The 20,227-nt window shown below is 43.4% G+C and overlaps 1 protein-coding gene across 2 annotated transcripts in view; it reads right to left on the bottom strand.

The window, feature by feature from the left end:
* Positions 1-288: 288 nt before the first annotated feature.
* The window catches only part of RBM27 (RNA binding motif protein 27), a 77,647-nt gene continuing 57,708 nt past the window's right edge, over positions 289-20,227 (bottom strand). For both annotated transcript variants that reach the window (XM_069764068.1, XM_069764070.1), the window contains 8 exons: positions 13,404-13,517; positions 10,843-10,917; positions 7,294-7,449; positions 6,959-7,063; positions 6,637-6,828; positions 5,494-5,580; positions 4,703-4,813; positions 289-516 (listed from right to left, as the gene is read on the bottom strand). In XM_069764068.1, the coding sequence (XP_069620169.1) occupies positions 433-516; positions 4,703-4,813; positions 5,494-5,580; positions 6,637-6,828; positions 6,959-7,063; positions 7,294-7,449; positions 10,843-10,917; positions 13,404-13,517 (924 nt within the window). In that variant the 3' untranslated portion in view covers positions 289-432. The remainder of the gene's footprint in view (positions 517-4,702; positions 4,814-5,493; positions 5,581-6,636; positions 6,829-6,958; positions 7,064-7,293; positions 7,450-10,842; positions 10,918-13,403; positions 13,518-20,227) is intronic.

Raw genomic sequence — 20,227 nt, 5'->3', positions numbered from 1 at the left:
TTAGTTTGCAGGGATTTGGCTGAAAAAGGACTGCACTTTACGGGACGCAGGACACAAATGCCTACGCTGCTGGGCATCTTCTTAAAGTGGGTAGACTTCTAGCAGTTTCATAAAACTATAACTTTAAAGACATCCAAAAATATTTCTCACTCTACTCTCCATGTAGGACCATGTATATTAAAATAAAAAATAGAACAACAATAAACACAAACAGTCTCTAGCCTTTGGCTTTCATAAAAAAAGCATTCGATTCAATGATTTACACAATCAAGAGATATACTTCCTGTGACTAGGAGAAAATAATTGGCTCATTTGGGTTCACACTTTCTTCCTTCCTCATGTTACTATAGTAAAAATGTCAGTAAACACGTCTTAAAAAATTAACTTGTATGTACATTTCTCTGGTTTTTTTTTTTATTTTTTATGGTGCTTTCATCTTCTCCAGGAACGTGACTCATCTTCGTCTTCATCCTCATCATCATCTTCATGAAGAAATGTATCGGACGTCTCTGCTTCCTGGTGATGGGAAAAAAAAAAGGGGTCATGGGAGGATGCGGGAGAAAGAGGAAAATGACAATTCGGTGCAAGACTGGAACTTTCTGCTTTGGTATAATTTTGAGAGCAGGTCTATTCTGAAATAGGACTATCATCTACTGTGACCCGTTGAGGCCTTTCACACTGCGTTCTTCGCAATGTTCAGTGGTACAGTCGAGGCTTGCGTTCAACCTGCCTAAACCAGGATTGAGGCGTATGCGCCAACTGGGCCATTCACTGTAATGGTGGAGGCGGAGTCAACGTGTGCTCTGTTGTGCGTCATTTTCAGACGTATACACCTACTGGACGCAGACACTCAGGCGCAGTCTACCATGTCCAGGTGTCTGCGTCCAGTAGGCGTATATGCCGAAAATGATGCTCAACAAATCTCATGTTGACTACACTCGAATCCCGTTTTAACTGCGATAGGGAAAAGGGGGAGGGTATGTGGGGCGTTTGGATGCAAGCCCCGATGTAACCAACAAACATCTGACAAAGAACTGGGTGAAACCACCCTTACTGAAAATGAACTTATTTCCATCCAAGAGCGTGCACAGAGCAGCTACAGTCACTCCTCACAATATTGGGAGTGGCGGCTGTAAGCATGCTCCGAACTTTGACAGCGAGCTCAACAGAACGTCTGTGCAGAGCAAGCCGTCAATCAAAATGTCAGGCGTGCTTACAGTGGCCACTCACAATATTAGGAGGTGTAACAGTGCACACCCCCATGACTGATAGCAGGTGTATCCTGGGAGGATAGAAGTTCACTTTCTCCTGGAAGTTGTGCTATCAGTAAAGGGGGCAGCATCCTAAGACTAATTACCTGCAGACTAAACCTATATTTGCATTTAAATTTTGTTTTCCTTGGTAACCGATTGCCTTTATCCCTTTAGGTGCTTAAGAAGAATGCAAAGCAGAATGAAAATTTGTGTTTTCCCCAGATAATGTAGCTTTATTGCAAATTTGTTATTTTCATAGGAGAAGATGACCCCATAATTTGTTGTGCATTCTCTTCTGGGCACACAGATACTCCATACATTATTGGAAAGTAATGTTTGGGCACACAGCAGAGCTCACTAGTTGGCGGTGAAAATGAAAAATGACATTCCCATTACAATATTGCTCTAGCCACAGCTTTGTTAGCTTTCACATGGGGGGTGGGGGAGGGGGGGGGGAATAGGTGAAAACTGAACCCACAGAGTGTAAGACAATGTCTCCTGAATATGCCAACACGCAGCATGTGGTAGGAAACTACTGTTCGGGTACATTACAAATCTCAGGCGGTAAGTAGAACCGTTTTGGGGTGCAGGTTTTACCGTAATGGTTGGTTTGTGGGTGTCATGTCACATCACCAGAGCCCCTGAGGTGTCGAAACAGAACTACTTTTGGGCACACAAGGGGCTCAAGAAGTGTGAGTGCTCTTTGCCTCTGGGTGTGCCCCTGAGGTTCCAGATCATCAGAAACACCCCTCAAATGACCCCATTTTGGAAATTACACCTCTCTGGGAATTCATGTACAGGTGTAGTGGACTTTTTGACTCCACGGCTGTTTTCCACAACTAAGTAATAAGCAGCTGGTGTTGCAGAGTGAAAATTGCAAATATGCAAACTTTCTTCCCAGTACGTTGGACCCAACTTGTGCTTCTAGACACAAACATGCCCAAAAAGGTTCAGTGGGTTCTTCCCACTGCAGCAATGCCATAGATGTGAATGCCAAATTCCAAGAATGGCACACTGCGAGGCTTGGGGTTATGGCAGGACGAAATTACTTTCAGTGACAGCATTTTTCATTAATTGCGCTCTATTCTACTACATATTCTACATTTTGTGCAACAGTGTGATGAAAAAAGGGGTATTCCCATCTTTAAGATCCTACCCCAATATGTAGTAGGAATAATATTATTAGCAAATTCCTCAGATCAGAAATGGAGTATAGTTCTTCTGATTCGCTATGTCGCTTACCACATGTGCAGGCCATTGCAGTAGCTTAGGAATCCCATGGTTATAACTACTCATTACTTTTAGTTGTTAGTGGTTGTAACCATGGATACATAAGCTACCACAATGCCCTGCACCTGGGTTTTGAGACATAGCGATTCAGAAAAACATTTCTAATCCAGGGTATTTGCTAATAATATTAATACTCTTACTACATATTGGGTTAGGATCTTGGAAACGGGAATACCCTTTAACCCCTTCATGACGATCTTTTTTCGGTTTTGCGTTTTCATTTTTCACTCCCCTTCTTCCCAGATCCATAACGGTTTTATTTTTCCGTCAATATGGCCATATGAGGGCTTATTTTTTGCGGGACGAGTAGTACTTTTGAACAACTTCATTGGTTTTTACATGCAGTGTACTCGAAAACAAGAAAAAAATTCCAAGTGAGGTAAATTGGAAAAAAAGTGCAATCCCACACTTGTTTTTTGTTTGGCTTTTTGCTAGGTTCACTAAATACTAAAACTGACCTGCTATTGTGATTTTCCAGATCGTTACGCGTTCACAGACCCCAAACATGTCTAGGTTCTTTTGTATCTAAGGCTACGTTCACATTAGCGTTTTGCGGTGTCGCGTCGGCGATGCAACGCACAACGCATGCAAAAACGCATGCAAAACACAGCTTTTTGTGACGCATGCGTTCATTTTTTCATGAATTTTGGCGCAGAAAAAAACTGCATCATGCAGCGTTTTCTGTTGCGCCAAAAAAAAAAGCATGTGCCACAAATCGCAAGACAATGCATGTCCATGCGCCCCCCATGTTAAATATAGAGGCGCATGGATCGCCGCAGCCCTGCAAAACGCTAATGTGAACGTAGCCTAAGTGGTGGAAAAAAATTCTAAACTTTGCTTAAAAAAAATTAAAAAATTGCGCCATATTCCGATACCCGTAGTGTCTCCATTTTTTGTGATCTTGGCTCAGGTGAGGGCTTCCCTTTTGTGTGCCAAGCTGACGTTTATAATGATACCATTTCGATGCAGATACGTTCTTTTGATCGCCCGTTATTGCATTTTATGTCGCAGCGCCAAAAAAACAAAAACAAAAAAAAAAAACACGTACTTCTGGAGTTTCGATTTTTTTTTTTCTCACTATGCCATTTAGAGATCAGGTTAATTTTTTTTATTGATAGATCGGGCGATTCTGAACGCAGCAATACCAAATATGTGTAGGTTTGATTTTTTTTTTATTGTTTTATTTTGAATGGGGTGAAAAGGGGGGTGGATTTAAACTTTTATATATTTTTTTATTTTATTCATATCAATTACATTTTTTCTTTACTTTCGGTATACTTCAATAGCCTCCATGGGAGGCTAGAAGCTGCAACAACTTGATCGGCTCAGCTACATAGAGGCGATGTTCAGATCACCTCTATGTAGCAGAGTTACTGCATTGCTATGAGCGCCGACCACACGGTGGTGCTCATAGCAATCCGGCATCAACAACCATAGAGGTCTCGTTACAGGGGTTCAGCAGTGCACGTATTTCTGGCCCGATGGCCGAAAGCGCGCGTTAAATGCTGCTGTCAGAGTTTGACAGCGGCATTTAACCAGTTAATAGGCATGGGTGGATCGTGATTCAGCCCACACCTCTTGCGGGCACATGCCAGCTGTTCAAAACAGCTGACATGTCCCGGCTTTGATGCGGGCTCACCGACGGAACAAACATCAAAGCGGGAGTACTGCCATTGGACGTACTATCCCGTCCAATGGCAGTAAGGGTTAAGTTGATCTGTGGGAAAACATTTCGAAACAAAACATTAGTCATGAGTGAGTATGCTTGTTACTCGGGTTTTCCGAGCACGCTCGGGTGGTCTCCAGAGTATTTTGGCGTGCTCAGAGATCTAGTTTTCGTCCCCACAGCTGCATGATTTGAGGCTGCTAGACATCCTGAATACATGTTGGAATTCCCTAACAAACAGGCAATGACTGCATGTGTTCAGGCTGTGCAGCAGTCACAAATCATGCAGCGGTGGCGACCAGAACTAAATCTCCGAGCACGCCAAAATACTTGGAGACCACCTGAGCGTGCTCGGGGGAAACCCAATTAACAAGTATACTCGCCCATCATTACAAAACATACGACTACGCCTTATGTCGGGAACTGGTTAATTAACACAAGAATGAAAAGGGCTTCTCTAAATCATATTTTAAAGGGCTGGACTTTGACATACCTCTTCCTTTGGCACCTCCTCTTCAACCTCAGTGGACATCGAGGGCGTTTTCGGTTTGTGCCAGCATACTATAAGCTTTCGACCCCTGAACTTTGAACCTTGATTAGCAGCCTAGTAAAAGAAAAAATTAAGTCATCCCTTCAAAAATAAAATATCATTAAAAAGAAGGAATGCTGCCAAGGACGACAATACAGGCTTTGTGTCTGCCTCAGCACTTGATACTGTTGGACCCCTATGTACAGGAAAAACCAATCGAGCTGATGCTCACCAGGTTACTGTGGCTTCACTAACTTCCTGGTCGTCAGCGGTTATTACTGGGGAAGCCAGCTTTGGCATTTACATCCTCAATACTAGTATTCCGTTATTACATAATTACACTGTAGCTAGTAATTCTTTGCTAAATATTACGATGATGAGTACAGTATGGAAAATATATAGATACAGGTCCTTGTGGATACTATCCAACGCTCGCAGGAGAAAAATAGGGCTCATGACAGGCTGGATCTGTGCTAAAAATTAGAGAAGATAAAATAGTGCCCCCTAGTGGTTTAAAGTGAAAGTTTGCACATTATTATCACTTTACCACTACTTTTCTTTTATATTGCACTTAACTTCTGAGTTATTAGTGCTGTAGTCAGTTTTACAGACTTTTTCCCTTCAGGAACTATATGGTCAAAGTGCTACACCAGCTGCACACCTCTTACTCTGCACTGCGCTGACTCAGAAGGAGAACACTACAGCATTAGGGACAATTTGGGGAGAAATAAGGATTCTTCGATCTTCTTACTCACATTTTCTGCTTCTTGCCTTGTCTTGAATGTTAAAATGACAGTTGGGGGAAACTCCTCTTCCTTTAATTCATCAAGATCACCAAATTTCTGAAAAATACACACAAAAAGCGATGAAAAAGGCCAAATTGTGTCTTTTGCAAATTGAATGAACCAATCAGTTGGAAAAGACTTGAGATCAGCAATTCAGCCGTCAGTCTTAATCCCTACATCAAAGAAAATAATTTCCACCTGTGAAGCCATTTTCCGCGACTTGAAACATTTTTCATATTTCTGTCGATGCAAGCGCTTTTGTTATTATGTGGCAGCTAGTGTTTATATTGACAGCTTTTTGGGGTACATACAACGATTTGTTAATTTCTTTATATCAAATACTTTTTATAGTGCTTGTGACTGTCAAAAAAAAACTAAAATTCTGGTGTTTCAATTCTTTTCAATTAATTGTGTTTATTTTATATTGTGACTGGACTTTTACAAACGTACTGATAAAAAATAGAAAATGTCCTTTTTAATTGGGGGGGGGTGTAAAAAAGTGGGAGATTTAGTTTTTTTTAAATAATAAAAAATTATATATATAAATATCGCAGTATATTATTTGAAAAGGTAGATCACCTCAGGTTGAGCTTTATAGGAGGACCAAACTGCCAGCATTGTGGTCTTTAGCAGGCCTCCGGCGGCCATGACAACCTATCGCTGTTGGTTTAGCCAGTAGAAGCTAGTGATGACTGCGTGAACCAGCAATTATGCCATTTAAATGCCGCCAGAAATTGCTCAGGACATTTCAGTCGTTAATCTATACAGATCAGTATGCTCTCCGACTGCTGTAGTTACAGGCAGAAGCCAGCTATTTATTTTTGCTAGTATCTGTCTGGTATGGTGCAGGCTCAGCTTCTGAGCCCGCTCCATTTACGGGAACCAGAAAATACATAGGTTTGTTTTATATCATGTAGAGGTTAAATAGAGTCATCACATCTTCAATGGCGTATATTCTAGTAAGTCTGCAGGGTTCCTGGTAACCCCTTCCACTTAAGAAGATGGTCAGGGCATTGGAAAAAAAAAATAACTAAAGTTTGGAACTTCGTGACTTGACAATTGTGGCACATGGCCCTTCATAAAATGTTTCCCCCTATCTTCATGTTTACTTACAGCAAAATGTTGTAACAACTCTTCTTTTTCTTTCTCATAAAAGCCCGCAACAGATATTGTTTTGGGACGATGGTCGACAACCATGTGACTAAGTGAGCCCCTTCCCCTTCCTCCGCGTCCACGTCCTCTGCCCCTGCTCTGCATCGACATACTCTTCCCCCGTCCTGCAGGTAAGATGCCCAATCGAGCAGCCTTGAATGTACGAAAAACATACAGGTTAGATTTGTAAACACGTGTTATAAAGTCATATCTAGTGAAAATATAAGTGACGCTATAAAAAATAATAAATGTACATAATTCTGAAAAATTCACACTGCCCCACCTCAACTTGTAGCTGGTTGAGCTTTTTCCTTAGTTCTGTTGTATCTTCTCCAGAGGACAGTCGCTTGTGGAAATCCATCTCGGCATCCAAAAGCTCTTTCTGTGCCTGCAGGAAGGGAAAGATCAGTACTTTACAAGAGACCCACACATCACAGTTCCTGCTGAGATAGGGCATGGTAAGTAAAATTTATATGTATGCATCACTGCCATGACGTGACAGCGGGATGAAGGTTACCATGTCAGCCAGAGGCACACTGAAGGCTCCACTTAGGGGACCATCACTTGTCCATATTGAAGGAAGGCAAGAAAACCTGCCACACATTCTGTATACATTACCTCAATCTTAGACTTGACTTTAGATGGAGCAGATAAGGTCTTCAACTCATCTTTGACCTGAGAGATTTTCTCGTCAAGTTCTTTCAGCGTTTTCATAATCTCTGTCCTCTCTTCTGCTTTCATGTTTTTGTTTTTCTCTAACTTTGATATCAACATCTACAAATAAAAAAAAAAAAAATAAGACAATTTTCAGGTTTTGAAATATTCAAAACAACAAAAAAAACAAAAAAAAAACACCTTTTTAGATGCATTTCATACACAAATATAAAAGCAGCATTCTGCCATTTTTTCATATATAGTAGAATTTAGGCTATTAGGGAATAATTTAGAGGGTCCAGCAAGTATCTTATATACAGGACGAGTTATACTTTATATACCAATCCTAGGTTGTCTAGGACAGAGGTCCCCAACCTTTTTTGCCCCAGGGACCGGCTTTAAGCAAGACCAGTTTTCCATGGCCCGGTGGGGTCGGGGTGGGGCTCTGGTCATATGGGGGTGGAGTTATGGAGGGGTGGAGCTTAGTGCATACTTATCATGTAATTATGACATTTATAATGAGAATGTGATTCACACATTCACACACACACATTCACACACACACACACACACACACTCACACACACACACATTCTCACACACACACACATTCTCACACACACACACACATTCTCACACACACACATTCTCACACACACACACACTCTCACACACACATTCACACACACACATTCACATTCTCACACACACATTCACACATTCTCACACACACACATTCACACACACATTCACACACACACACCCCTCTCACCTCTCCTCGCACTCTACCACAGCATCTCATTGCCTTCCTCTGGCACAGCCGGCCGCTGAATGATGACGTCATCCAGTCATCCAGCGGCGCGTCTGTGTGAGAGGAAGCAGGAAGACAGATCGCTGGGCAGCGGAGCTGCACGGATTTCTCCCTGCCTGCCGCAGCCACCCTGCAGGGGCTCCCCTCCACCTCTGCACACATTGGGATCCGGCGCTCTGCAGCTTCTCTGTGCCGGCTGTCAGCTTGACAGTCGGCACAGAGAACAGCTGACTCCCTGACCGGGGACGGCAGAATGCAGCCGCCGGGGGGAGACACTGCGGACCGCCGAATGAGGCGGCCCGACTGCGCCCCTCCCTGCCGGCTGCACCCGGGGCAAATGCCCCGGCTGCCCCCCCCCTAGATACGCCACTGGGCGTGTCAGTGAGGAGAGCCTGCCGCCCCACCCCATCAGGAACACACCATGCTGCGCAGGAGGGCTGCCCCCTCGTCCTGCATAATGTTCTCTGCCGGGAGCTGCGAGCTGTCACAGAGCGTGCTCTGACCAGGCGCAGGGCCGCGAAGCTAGCTGTCAGCGGCGCCGCGGACCGGCGGTTGGGGACCTCTGGTCTAGGACATTGATTCCTTCTTCCCCTTTGATATACTTCTCCTAATGTAGATGCCTCTGGTCTTTACAATGTGGAAAACCAATCACGTTACTCCTGCTATTAGTCCTATCTAGGGGAAGCCTGCGATAGATAAGTGACCTATTACTGCTTTCTCAGTGTAGGCTAGTAAAGCAGTTTAAGGTCTCTTGCTTGAGATAGGTTTCTTCTCGTCAGCTCTTACAAGCAGGAGACCGTATTAAAGGGGGTTTTCCCACAAACAAAAGTTCATTTTAAACAATAGATCTTTGAATAATAATAATAATAATAATAATAATAAGTCCCACTATAGGATGTGTTAAATTTAATGTTCCTGTGCTGAGATCTACTATATAGTTGTCTACGGGTCACTTCCATCTTTTTGTCCTTCTGTCTGTCACGGATATTCATTGGTCGCGGCCTCGGTCTGTCATGGAATCCAAGTAGCTGATTGGTCGTGGCAAAACGCCCACGACCAATCAGCGACGGGCGCAGTCCGGCGGCAACATGGCCGCTGCTTCCTCCCTGCAGTCAGTGCCTGCTTCCTACTCCCCTCTAGTCAGCGCTCACACAGGGTTAATGGCAGCGCTAATGGATCGCATTATGCCACGGTGTAACGCACTCCATTAACGCTGCTATTAATCCTGTGTGACCAACTTTTTTACTATTGAGGCTGCCTATGCAGCCTCAATAGTAAAAAGATCTAATGTTAATAACAAAAAAAATAAAAAATCATCATATACTCACATTCCGGCGCCTTTCCTGCCCCTTGCGATGCTCCCGTAACCGCTCCATGCAAGCGACAGGTTCCGGTGGCAAGGATGGTATGCGACAAGGACCTACCATGACGTCACGGTCATGTGACCGCGACATCATCACAGGTCCTGCACCCATACCAACCCTGGGAATGGAAGCTGCCGCGTGCACTGCACACAGGGCCAGGACTTCAACGGAGGTCGAGTATATGTTTATTTAAGTCTATACTACATGGCTCTGTGCTGTATACTCCGTCGCTGTGCAATACACTACGTGGCTGGGCAATACACTACGTGGCTGGGCAATACACTACGTGGCTCTGTGCTGAATACTACGAGTGCTCTGTGCTGAATACTACGCGGCTGGGCAATATACTACGTGGACATGCATACTCTAGAATACCCGATGCGTTAGAATCGGGCCACCATCTAGTAATCTTATAAATGTGCGGCTGCTGTGTACTGTGTAGTGGCCGTGTCTGACCGTACAGGGACATCATCTGATCATATCACATCTCGTGGGCAGGGGAGGAAACAAAAGAGTATACAGACAGGATAGCACGGGATCACAAATAATTCATTGAGATAAAACTTTTTAAAAACAGGCAGTGAAATGTTTTACTTCACAAAAAGAATCAGCTCAGTGATTCCATGCTGTCCTATCTGTACACTCTTTTCCTTCCTTCCCTGACCAGGAGATGTGCTATGATCAGAGCCATTTCACACAGTACTTACAGATAGTATAGACAGGCAGGGGTGCTTGTAACTGCACCTAATCATGGTATGGACTCTACTCTTATCATTGCGCTGTTATTCATACACAATATTATTCTTGAGATCTCAACCTTTTTAGAGCTAATTTTTAAGGTCTTTACAAGACCTTACAAGACCAGAATGCTGTAGATAAGCCCCTAATGACGGTTACCTCACCCTCGATTTTGGTGGTGACAGGTTCCCTTTAAGTCTTATTGTAGTTACTAAAAATGGTGCAAAACATGGGAACATTTGATAAGAAAAGTATCAGATTATGTAAAATGTTGGCGTACAAACACAATAACTGCAACGTTATATGGGAAAATAGAAATGTGAAGAAGTGCTACTGTAAAAGTCTGCATCACACAGCTATAATTCCCAATATTAAACCTTATAAGACTGTCTGAAGAGGGCAAAAAGCTTGGCCTGAAAAGGTGAACCCATGACACAGCTTGTATCAGAGGTCAACAATAAATTAAAAAATTGTTTGAAGCATACCGGTATATGACACCAATCATCAAAGGGTAGCACAATCTGCAATGTAAACAATCACTACAAAGAGGTGATGCAGAATCATGGCCAAATTCTCCAGGTTATCACTCGGAGCACATACCTTCTGATATTCTATTTGCTTTTCCAACATTTCTTGCTTATTCTTTCTCATGTCTTGTTGGAGCTTTGAGGCTTCCTGAAAGTAAAAAGTATGTTAGTTGTTCGTGTTCACCCAAATTACACCTTTTGTTGCAGCTTACACGCTGGTAAATGATCCAGTGAAGAGAAGTACATAGCATTGTACAGGCCCATCTATTGAGGAGGGCTCCTCTCCCCACAGCCAGTTACTGCAGAGCAAGTCACTGCTCACTACTCCGCATCCATCACAAATGGAAGGCAGACAGCCGTACACAGATCATTACATGAAAGTGTATAGCAATGTGCAGGTCCAACACTAGGTGGCACCATACTATGCAAGAGAATGGCATAACTGCACTGGATTGGTTGTTTGTTTTATTTAGCACCAAGTACTTGGCAAATATTTTTATGATCTATACAGTGAGTGTAAAATGCAGTGGGAGAACTCCTGTAAAACCTAAAAGCATTGACAACTCACTCATACAATTACTCAACACATTATCCAAGCAGTATTTCTACATCAAAGCCGGAAAACTGAAATAGTTTGTAAAAAGGTCAAAAAAACAAAAAACCGTTCATGCATATAAATACAAAACACAACCACTTGTAGTCCTCCATTTATAATCTACTGACAAATCCCTGATTAGCGAGCGAATCACCCTGCCCACTGTACCTAGAAACATTGCTGTAACTCCTTTTAAAGTTGATATATATCGCACCGAAATTTGGAATGTAATTTACTTTGGTTCATGAGAAACTGATTTTTTAAAGCCGGTGTTGAAAATGTCCACCGCCCGCATCCAAGCACGCACGGCTCCATACTGCTCAATGTATTCCGCAGGATGTCTGGGGTCATAGCCTGAATCTCTCGCTGTTTATTCTCTCGGAGTGGCTGTAATGTTTGTGGCTTTTTACTGTACACCTGACCCCTAATGGAAAAAGTCCGGCAATAACAAATTCTTCTCTCTTGATCAGCCCCTTACAATTCCTGATCGATAGTGACTCTCCACGGGCAAACACGACCTTTCTTGGCCGCTCGCTGACAGGTGGAATACGACATGGCTGTCTCCTGGGAAAGCCTGTGCAGCACTTTACGTGGAGATGCCAGAAGTTGCCGTCTCACATATTGAATTGTTTCCAGACATTTTCTGACATCCTCCATCATGGCCGCCCAGTAAAGTTCCAGCTTATTCACCGAAGACTGCTTGGATGGTGGATTTCGACCTCCAAATTTCTTTAGGAACTCACTTTGGCAGCTCTTCAAGTACTCAGTTTTCCCAATGAGAACATGCTCCTCCAAACTATAGCTGTACATTGCTAACAAATGGAGAAGGAATTTGGCAGGAGTGAAATGCAAGCACCACACAATCTACTGACGTGAAGAAAGGAGTACAGAAAGTCTATCTAGTCATGGTGGGTCGATAGTTCGGCGAGACCACTCGATGCGAAAATGTTTTTCCATCGCTGTCGCTGAGGTTCATTGCACTCTCACTTCTCATAAACTAAAGTATGCACAGTCCAAATTTCAGTACGGTTGATCTGTCTCTTAAAAGTTACTGTAACTTTTCCAGTATGAATCACCATGTACTAAAACTCCAGCACACAGCCTACTAAGTGGAACATCCCTGAGATCAGGCTCTCTGCCCCTGTATTACGTTGGCTTCAGATTAAAAAGCAAAAACCTGGTGACAGATTACCTTTAACCAAAATTCTTTCACTAGCTGCCGAATGGTTTGATTGATAATGTCTCCGAAACGGAGAAGAAAAACTTTAAAAAAAAAAAAAAAAAAAAGTTTTATTCTGCTTTCACTATTGCATTATGCATCCAGTTCAACACCGAAAATCTGGAATAAGGTCCTCTTTAATCCCGGCAACCTCTAAGTCTGTCATTTGTTCTTTGACCCCTTTGACAAGAGCAGGGCACAAATTCAAAAAAGTGTTCAACATGTAGCTGCCATCACTTGCATTAGCAATGCCCTGTCTTTTGCAAAGAAACCTAGGAAATCTACTGGTTATATGTAGTCCAGAGGAGGCATCACGTTAGGTTAGGGTCCCCGCAGAGGGGGTACACCTTGTCACTGGATGTTGGGCACACATGTATTGGCCAATTTATACGCCAAGTACCTTCATTTTTTAACTTCTTTTCTATAGCAGTAATGCGATTCCAATTTCATGTGTGCATGCTATAGCGTTGCAAAATGGAGCTTTCATTTGTTACATATGGAGTGGCTCTCTTCGCTTGCACCTCTTCACATTTGTCAGTTTGGAAGTCTTGGCCAGACTTTAGATATTTAAATGTAGTCCAGAGCTAAGAAAAAACACTTTTTTTTATATAGAGCAAAACAAGGCTGATATCCTAAAGAAATGTTAATGTGAAGCACAGCCTTGGAGACTTGTGTGTGAAAGGAAATAAAAGGCCAGGACTTGTTCAGCCTGTAACTGGATACAGGATCAGCAGTGACAATGGAACAGCCTATTTTTACTTCCATTCACTCTTTGTGCAGGAATTCTGGGCACCTTTGTCTCAGGAGACTAAAACAATACCTGCTTTTTCTTCAGGGCATCCTGCACATCTACAGGTTTACATCCTGCTGGGTTCTTATTCGTTGCCTTCAAGCTGGCAGAGTTGTAAATCATTTTGGAGGCAGGAGGCAGGGTCTATAGAAACAAATGCCAAAACACAAGTTAGGGCATAAAATCTTGTAAGCACAAAAGGGTCATAATGCAATACAGCATACTTAATCCATACATACACAATGGGGGAAACAAGTATTTGATCCCTTGCTGATTTTGTAAGTTTGCCCACTGACAGACATGAACAGTCTATAATTTTAAGGGTAGGTTAATTTTAACATTGAGAGATAGAATAACAAAAATAAAATCCATAAAAATCACATAGCACAAATTATATAAGTCTATTTGCATTTTGCAGTGAAAAATAAGTATTTGATCCCCTACCAACCATTAAGAGTTTTGGCTCCTACAGTCCAGTTATACGCTCCTAATCAACTTGTTACCTGCATTAAAGGGAACCTGTCACCCCCATTCTGTAATGCTGTAGATAAGCCGCCGATGTTACCTGAAAGAGGAGAAAAAGAGGTTAGATTATACTCACCCAGGGGTGGTACCGCTGCGGTTCGGTCAAATGGGTGTCTCTGGTCCGCTCCGGCGCCTCTTATCTTCATTCCATGACGTCCTCTTCTGGTCTTCACGCCGCGACTCCGACACAGGCGTACATTGTCTGCCCTGTTGAGGGCAGAGCAAAGTACTGCAGTGCGCAGGGCCTCTCTGACCTTTCCGGTGCCTGCGCACTGCAGTACTTTGCTCTGCCCTAAACAGGGCAGACAAAGTATGCCTGCGCCGGAGCGTGAAGACCAGAAGAGGACGTCATGGAATGAAGATGGGAGGCGCCAGAGCGGATCGGAGACACCCATCGGAGCAGGACCGACCCTGGGTGAGTATAATCTAACGTCTTTTTCTCCTTTTTCAGGTAACATCGGCGGCTTATCTACAGCATTACAGAATGCTGTAGATTAGCCCCTGATGACGGTGAGCTTACCTCACCATCAGTTTTGGGGGTGACAGGCTCCCTTTTAAAGACATCTGTCTTACATAGCCACCTTTATAAAAGACTCCTGTCCACAGACTCAATCAGACAGACTCTCACCTCTACAACATGGGCAAGACCAAACAGCTTTCTAAGGATGCCAGGGACAAGGTCATAGACCTGCACAAAGCTGGAATGGGCTACAAAACCATAAGTAAGACGCTGGGTGAGAAGGAGACAACTGCTGGTGCAATAGTAAGAAAATGGCAGAAATACCAAATGAGTTTCAATCGACAGCGATCTGGGGCACAATGCAAAATCTCACCTCGTGGGGTATCCTTGATCATGAGGAAGGTTAGAGATCAGCCTAAAGCTACATGGAGGGAACATGTTAATGATCTCAAGGCAGCTGGGACCACAGTTACCAAGAAAACCATTGGTAACACATTACACCATAAAGGTTTAAAATCCTGCAGTGACCGCAAGGTCCCCCTGCTCAAGAAGGCACATGTGCACGGCCTGTCTGAAGCTTGCTAATGAACGCCTGGATGATTCTGTGAGTGATTGGGAGAAGATCAAACAAACAAAGGAAAAAGTAGCATGCACACAACAGGGATCAAAATCTTAATGATTTAGAGATGATCTGCGAAGAGGAGCGAACTAAAATTCCTCCTGACATGTGCCCAAACCTCATCATCTACAAAAAATGTCTAACTGCTGTGCTTGCCAACAAGGGTTTTACCACCAAGTATTAAGTTTTGTTTGCCAGAGGGATCAAATACTTATTTCTCACTGCAAAATGCAAATGCATTTATATCAGTTACACAATGTGATTTTCTGGAATTTATTTTTGATATTCTCTCAATGTTAACATTAACCTAACCATTAAAATTATAGACTGCTCATGTCTAAAGGAGATATATCTATAACTCTCTATATCTCTCTCTCCATCTATCTAGTAAAAAAGGAACAGCACAAAAATTAGGCCTCCAAGCAGTCTGAGGCTGCTGCCACACTAGCAGTATTTGGTCAGTATTTTACATCAGTATTTGTAGCCAAAACCAGGAGTGGAACAATTAGAGGAAAAGTATAATAGAAACATATGCACCACTTATGCATTTATCACCCACTCCTGGTTTTGGCTGCTAGTGTGACGGCAGCCTAATACTTGCCAAACTAAACAGAAGAAAGAAAAAAAAAAGAAAAGAAAAAAAATTAAGGCAGCACTCCAATTGCTTCAGGTGGAAAAAAGCGAAAAACTTTATTCTGTCCCACTCATCCTGGGCAACGTATTCCATTTTTTTCTTCTATCTATAACTATCTATATCTACATACATATACACATACACACACAGTGGGTACGGATAGTATGCAGACCCCTTTTAATTTTTCACTCCTTCATTGCAGCCATTTGAGAAATTCAAAAAAGTTCATTTTCTCATTAATGTGCACTCTGCACCCCATCTTGACTGAAAAACTAAACAAAAAAAACAGAAATGTAGAAGTTTTTGCTAGTTTAATAAAAAAGAATAACAAATATCACATGCAGAAGATCGATACAATCAGAGAAAGCTTTGGCCCGCATCTCCAATGCCCCTCCAAGCTGTTCCTCCAAAACTAACTTCTCCACCAGAGCAGAAGATCAGCTCTCCACCCTTTTGTCAAGATCACATCTCACCACTTGCACGCTTGACCCACTCCCGTCCCACCTCATCACAGTCTTCATCCCAACCCTAACACACCTCCTCAACCTATCACTCACAACTGATGTTTTCCCCTCATCCTTCAAGCATACCTCGATCACAGCCCTCACTCGACCCATCCTCTGTGTCTAGCTACTCGATCCATCCTCTGTGTCTAGCTATTGCCCGATATCTCTTCTCCCTTACGCCTCAAAACTACTGGAACAGCATGCCCATCTTGAACTGTCCTCCTACCTCTCCTCCTTCTCCCTCTTTGACCAGTTACAATCTGGCTTCCGAAAGCAACACTCAACTGAAACTGCCCTAACTAAAGTCACCAATGCCCCAACAAACGCCAAGAGCAAGCAACACTACTCTGTCCTCCTTCTCCTGGACCTGTCTTCTGCCTTTGACACTGTGGACCACTCCCTCCTGCTACAGATTCTCTCATCTCTTTGCATCACAGACTTGGCCCTATCCTGGATCACGTCATACCTAACAGACTGAACATTCAGTGTCTCCCTCTCCCACACCACCTCCTCACCTCACCCCGTCTGTCGGTGTTCCCCAAGGCTCAGTCCTAGGGCCCCTGCTCTTCTCCATTTACACCTTTGGCCTGGGACAGCTCATAGAATTGCACTGTTTGCAGTATCATCTCTACGTCGATGACACGCAGGTCTAACTATCTGGACCCACCTCACCTCGTTACTCACCGAAATCCAACAAAGTCTGTCTGCTATTTCAGCTTTCTTTTCTGCTCGCTTTCTAAAACTGAACATGGACAAAAACAGAATTCATCATCTTTCCCCCTTCTCACTCTACCCCTCCACCAAACCTATCCATCAGTGTCAATGGCTGCTCACTTTACCCAGTCCTGCATGCTCGGTGCCTCGGGATGATCCTCAACTCTGCCCTCTCTTTCAAGCCTCATATCCAAGCCCTTGCCTCCTCCTGCTGACTCAAACTCAAACATATTTACCGAATCCGTGCATTCCTTGACCATGAAACCACAAAAAACGATAGTGAACGTTCTTATCTCCTGCCTCGACTACTGCAACCTCCTACTCTCTGGCCTCACCTCCAGCACTCTGGTACCAATCTAATCCATCCTACTCTCTGCTGCACGACCAATTTACCTGTCTCCCCGTTATTCCCCAGCCTTTCCTCTCTGCCAAGCCCTTCACTGGCTTCCTATTGTCCAGACGCTGCAGTTCAAAACCCTTACTATGACATACAAAGCCAGTCACAACCTGTCTCCCCCCTACATCTGTGACATGGTCTCCCGGTACTTACCCATCTCCTTCTCTACTCTCCTCTTATCGCTTCTTCCCACAATCGCATACAAGACTTCTCCCGTGCTTCCCCCATACTCTCTACCCCAACACATCAGACTCTAGCCTACCGCTAGCCTACCTAAACCTTCAAAAAGAACCTGAAGACCCACCTCTTCCGACAAGCCTACAATCTGCAGTGATCATTAGTCTGCTGAACCGCCGCAAGACCAGCTCTACCCTCTCCTAGTGTATCCTCACCCATCCGCTGTAGACTGAGCCCTAGCGGGCAGGGTCCTCTCTCATTCTGTACTTGTGTGTGCCTTGTATTGCTCATGTTTATTGTGATTGTCTATATTTGCCCCTTTTCACATGTAATGCGCCATGGAATAAATGGGCCATATAAATGTATAATAATAATAAATAATAATAGTCACAAGTATTCAGACCCTTTGCTTAGTATTGAGTAGAAGGACCCTTTTGAGCTAGTACAGCCATGAGTCTTCTTGGGAATGATGCAACAAGTTTTTCACACCTGGATTTGGGGATCCTCTGCCATTCTTCCTTGCAGATCCCCTCCAGTTCCGTCAGATTGGATGGTGAACATTGGTGGACAGCCATTTTCAGGTCTCTCCAGAGATGCTCCATTGGGTTTAGGTCAGGGCTCTGGCTGGGCCAGTCAAGCATGGTCACAGAGTTGTTCTGAAGCCACTCCTATGTTATTTTAGCTGTGTGCTCAGGGTCATTGTCTTGTTGGAAGGTGAACCTTAGGCCACATTCATGTTTCCTCCAATGACAACCAGTCGTCCTGTCCCTGCAGCTGAAAAACACCTCCATAGCATAATGCTGCCACCACCATGTTTCACTGTTGGGATTGTATTGGGTAGGTGACGCGCAGTGCCTGGTTTTCTCCACACATACCACTTAGAATTATGACCAAAAAGGTCTATCTTCGTCTCATCAAACCAGAGAATCTTATTTCTCATAATCTGGGAGTCCTTCATGTGTTTTTAGCAAACTATGTGGGCTTTCATAAGTCTTGCACTGAGGAGAGGCTTCCATCGGGCCCACTCTGCCATAAAGGCCCGACTGGTGGAGGGCTGCAGTGATAGTTGACTGTGGAATTTTCTCCCATCTCCCTACTGCATCTCTGGAGCTCAGCCACAGTGATGTTCGGTTTCTTCTTTACCTCTCTCACCAAGGTTCTTCTCCCATGATTGCTCAGTTTGGCTGGACAGCCAGGTCCAAAAAGACTTCTGGTGGTCCCAAACTACTTCTACTTAAGGATTATGGAAGCCACTGTACTCTTAGGCCCGTTTCACATTTGCAGTTGTGCCTGCGTTTCTAACGCATACATCCGCATGCGTATTGATTTCATATCTTTTACATTGTGTACGCAGGTACATGCATTTGCTTACGCATGCGTCGTTTCGCGGCTAACACACCATGTTGCAATTTCTGAGGTGTCAAATTTCCACTGCCATACGCATGCGGACGCTTGCAGAAGGAGAGCGTCAAAACAACAGTCTACAAGAACGCAAGGACATGCATTCGCTTGTATTTGTGTACGCATGCGTTTTCTGAGTAAACAAGAAATCCCATGAGACACGCCCATTTGGCATGGCTTGTGTCAAGGAAATTCTCCTGGAAAATATTTTTCCTATTGAACGCAAGTGCATAAAAAGCACAAATGCATGCAAACGAAGTGTTTTTTCCCCGTCATGCGTAAGCAGATGCGCGGCTTTAGCATGCGTTTGCAGACGATACGCTGCGGACTCAACCGCAAATGTGAAACTAGCCTTAGGAAGCTTGAGTACTGCAGAAATTCTGTTGTAACCTTACCCAGATCTGTGTCTTGCCACAATTCTGTCTCTGAGCTCCTTGGCCAGTTCCTTTGACCTCATGATTCTCTTTTGGTCTGACATGTAGTGATGAGAGAGTATGCTCGTATGCTCGTTGCTCGAGATTTCCCGAGCACGCTTGGGTGTCATCCGAGTATTTTTTAGTGCTCGGAGATTTAGTTTTCTTCGCCGCAGCTGAATGATTTACATCTGTTAGCCAGCACAAGTACATGTGGGGGTTGCCTGGTTGCTAGGGAATCCCCACATGTAATCAAGCTGGCTAACAGATGTAAATCATTCAGCTGTGAAGAAAATCTCCGAGCACTAAAAAGTACTTGGAGGACAGCTGAGTGTGCTCGGGAAATCTCGAGTAATGAGTATACTCATTGTCATCACTACTGACATGCACTGTGAGCGGTGAGGTCTTATATAGACAGGTGTGTGCCTTTCCAAACCAAGTTTCTTTTTAATAAATTTGCAAAAATTTCTACATCTGTTTTTTTTTTTTTTTTAAAGTCAAGATGGGGTGCAGTGTACATTAATGAGAAAAAAAATTAACTTTTTTGAATTTACCAAATAGCTGAAATGAAACAAAGTCTAAAATGTAAAAGGTATCTAAATACTTTCCGTAGTGTGTGTGTGTGTGTGTGTGTCTCAAAATGTCATTCATACCAAAATGGCATCAATACAAACGTAGTCTCGCCACACAAACAATAAGCTCTCCATGAAGTGAGAAATTATCTGTTACTGGTCTCAGAAAAGGAAAAAAAAAAATGGTGACAAGTCAAATAATTTCCAACAATTTTTCACTACTAAAAGAAATGGACAAGTTTGGTATCGCTATAATTGTACCGACAAGGAGAATCACGTTGCCTAAGTAATTTGAATTCTACCTTGTAACAGACTAGAATTTGTATTCGTATAATTTATAAGTAATTTAATGGCGCCAAACACATCCTGGCAAAACTGTGGCAAAAGCTCTAATATGAAGATTATGATAACTTTTCCCAGGTTTTCACTTGTCTAC

This window comes from Ranitomeya imitator, chromosome 4 (genome assembly GCF_032444005.1).
Source record: "Ranitomeya imitator isolate aRanImi1 chromosome 4, aRanImi1.pri, whole genome shotgun sequence".
NCBI lineage: Eukaryota > Metazoa > Chordata > Amphibia > Anura > Dendrobatidae > Ranitomeya > Ranitomeya imitator.
This window is presented reverse-complemented; position numbering and strand designations above follow the sequence as displayed.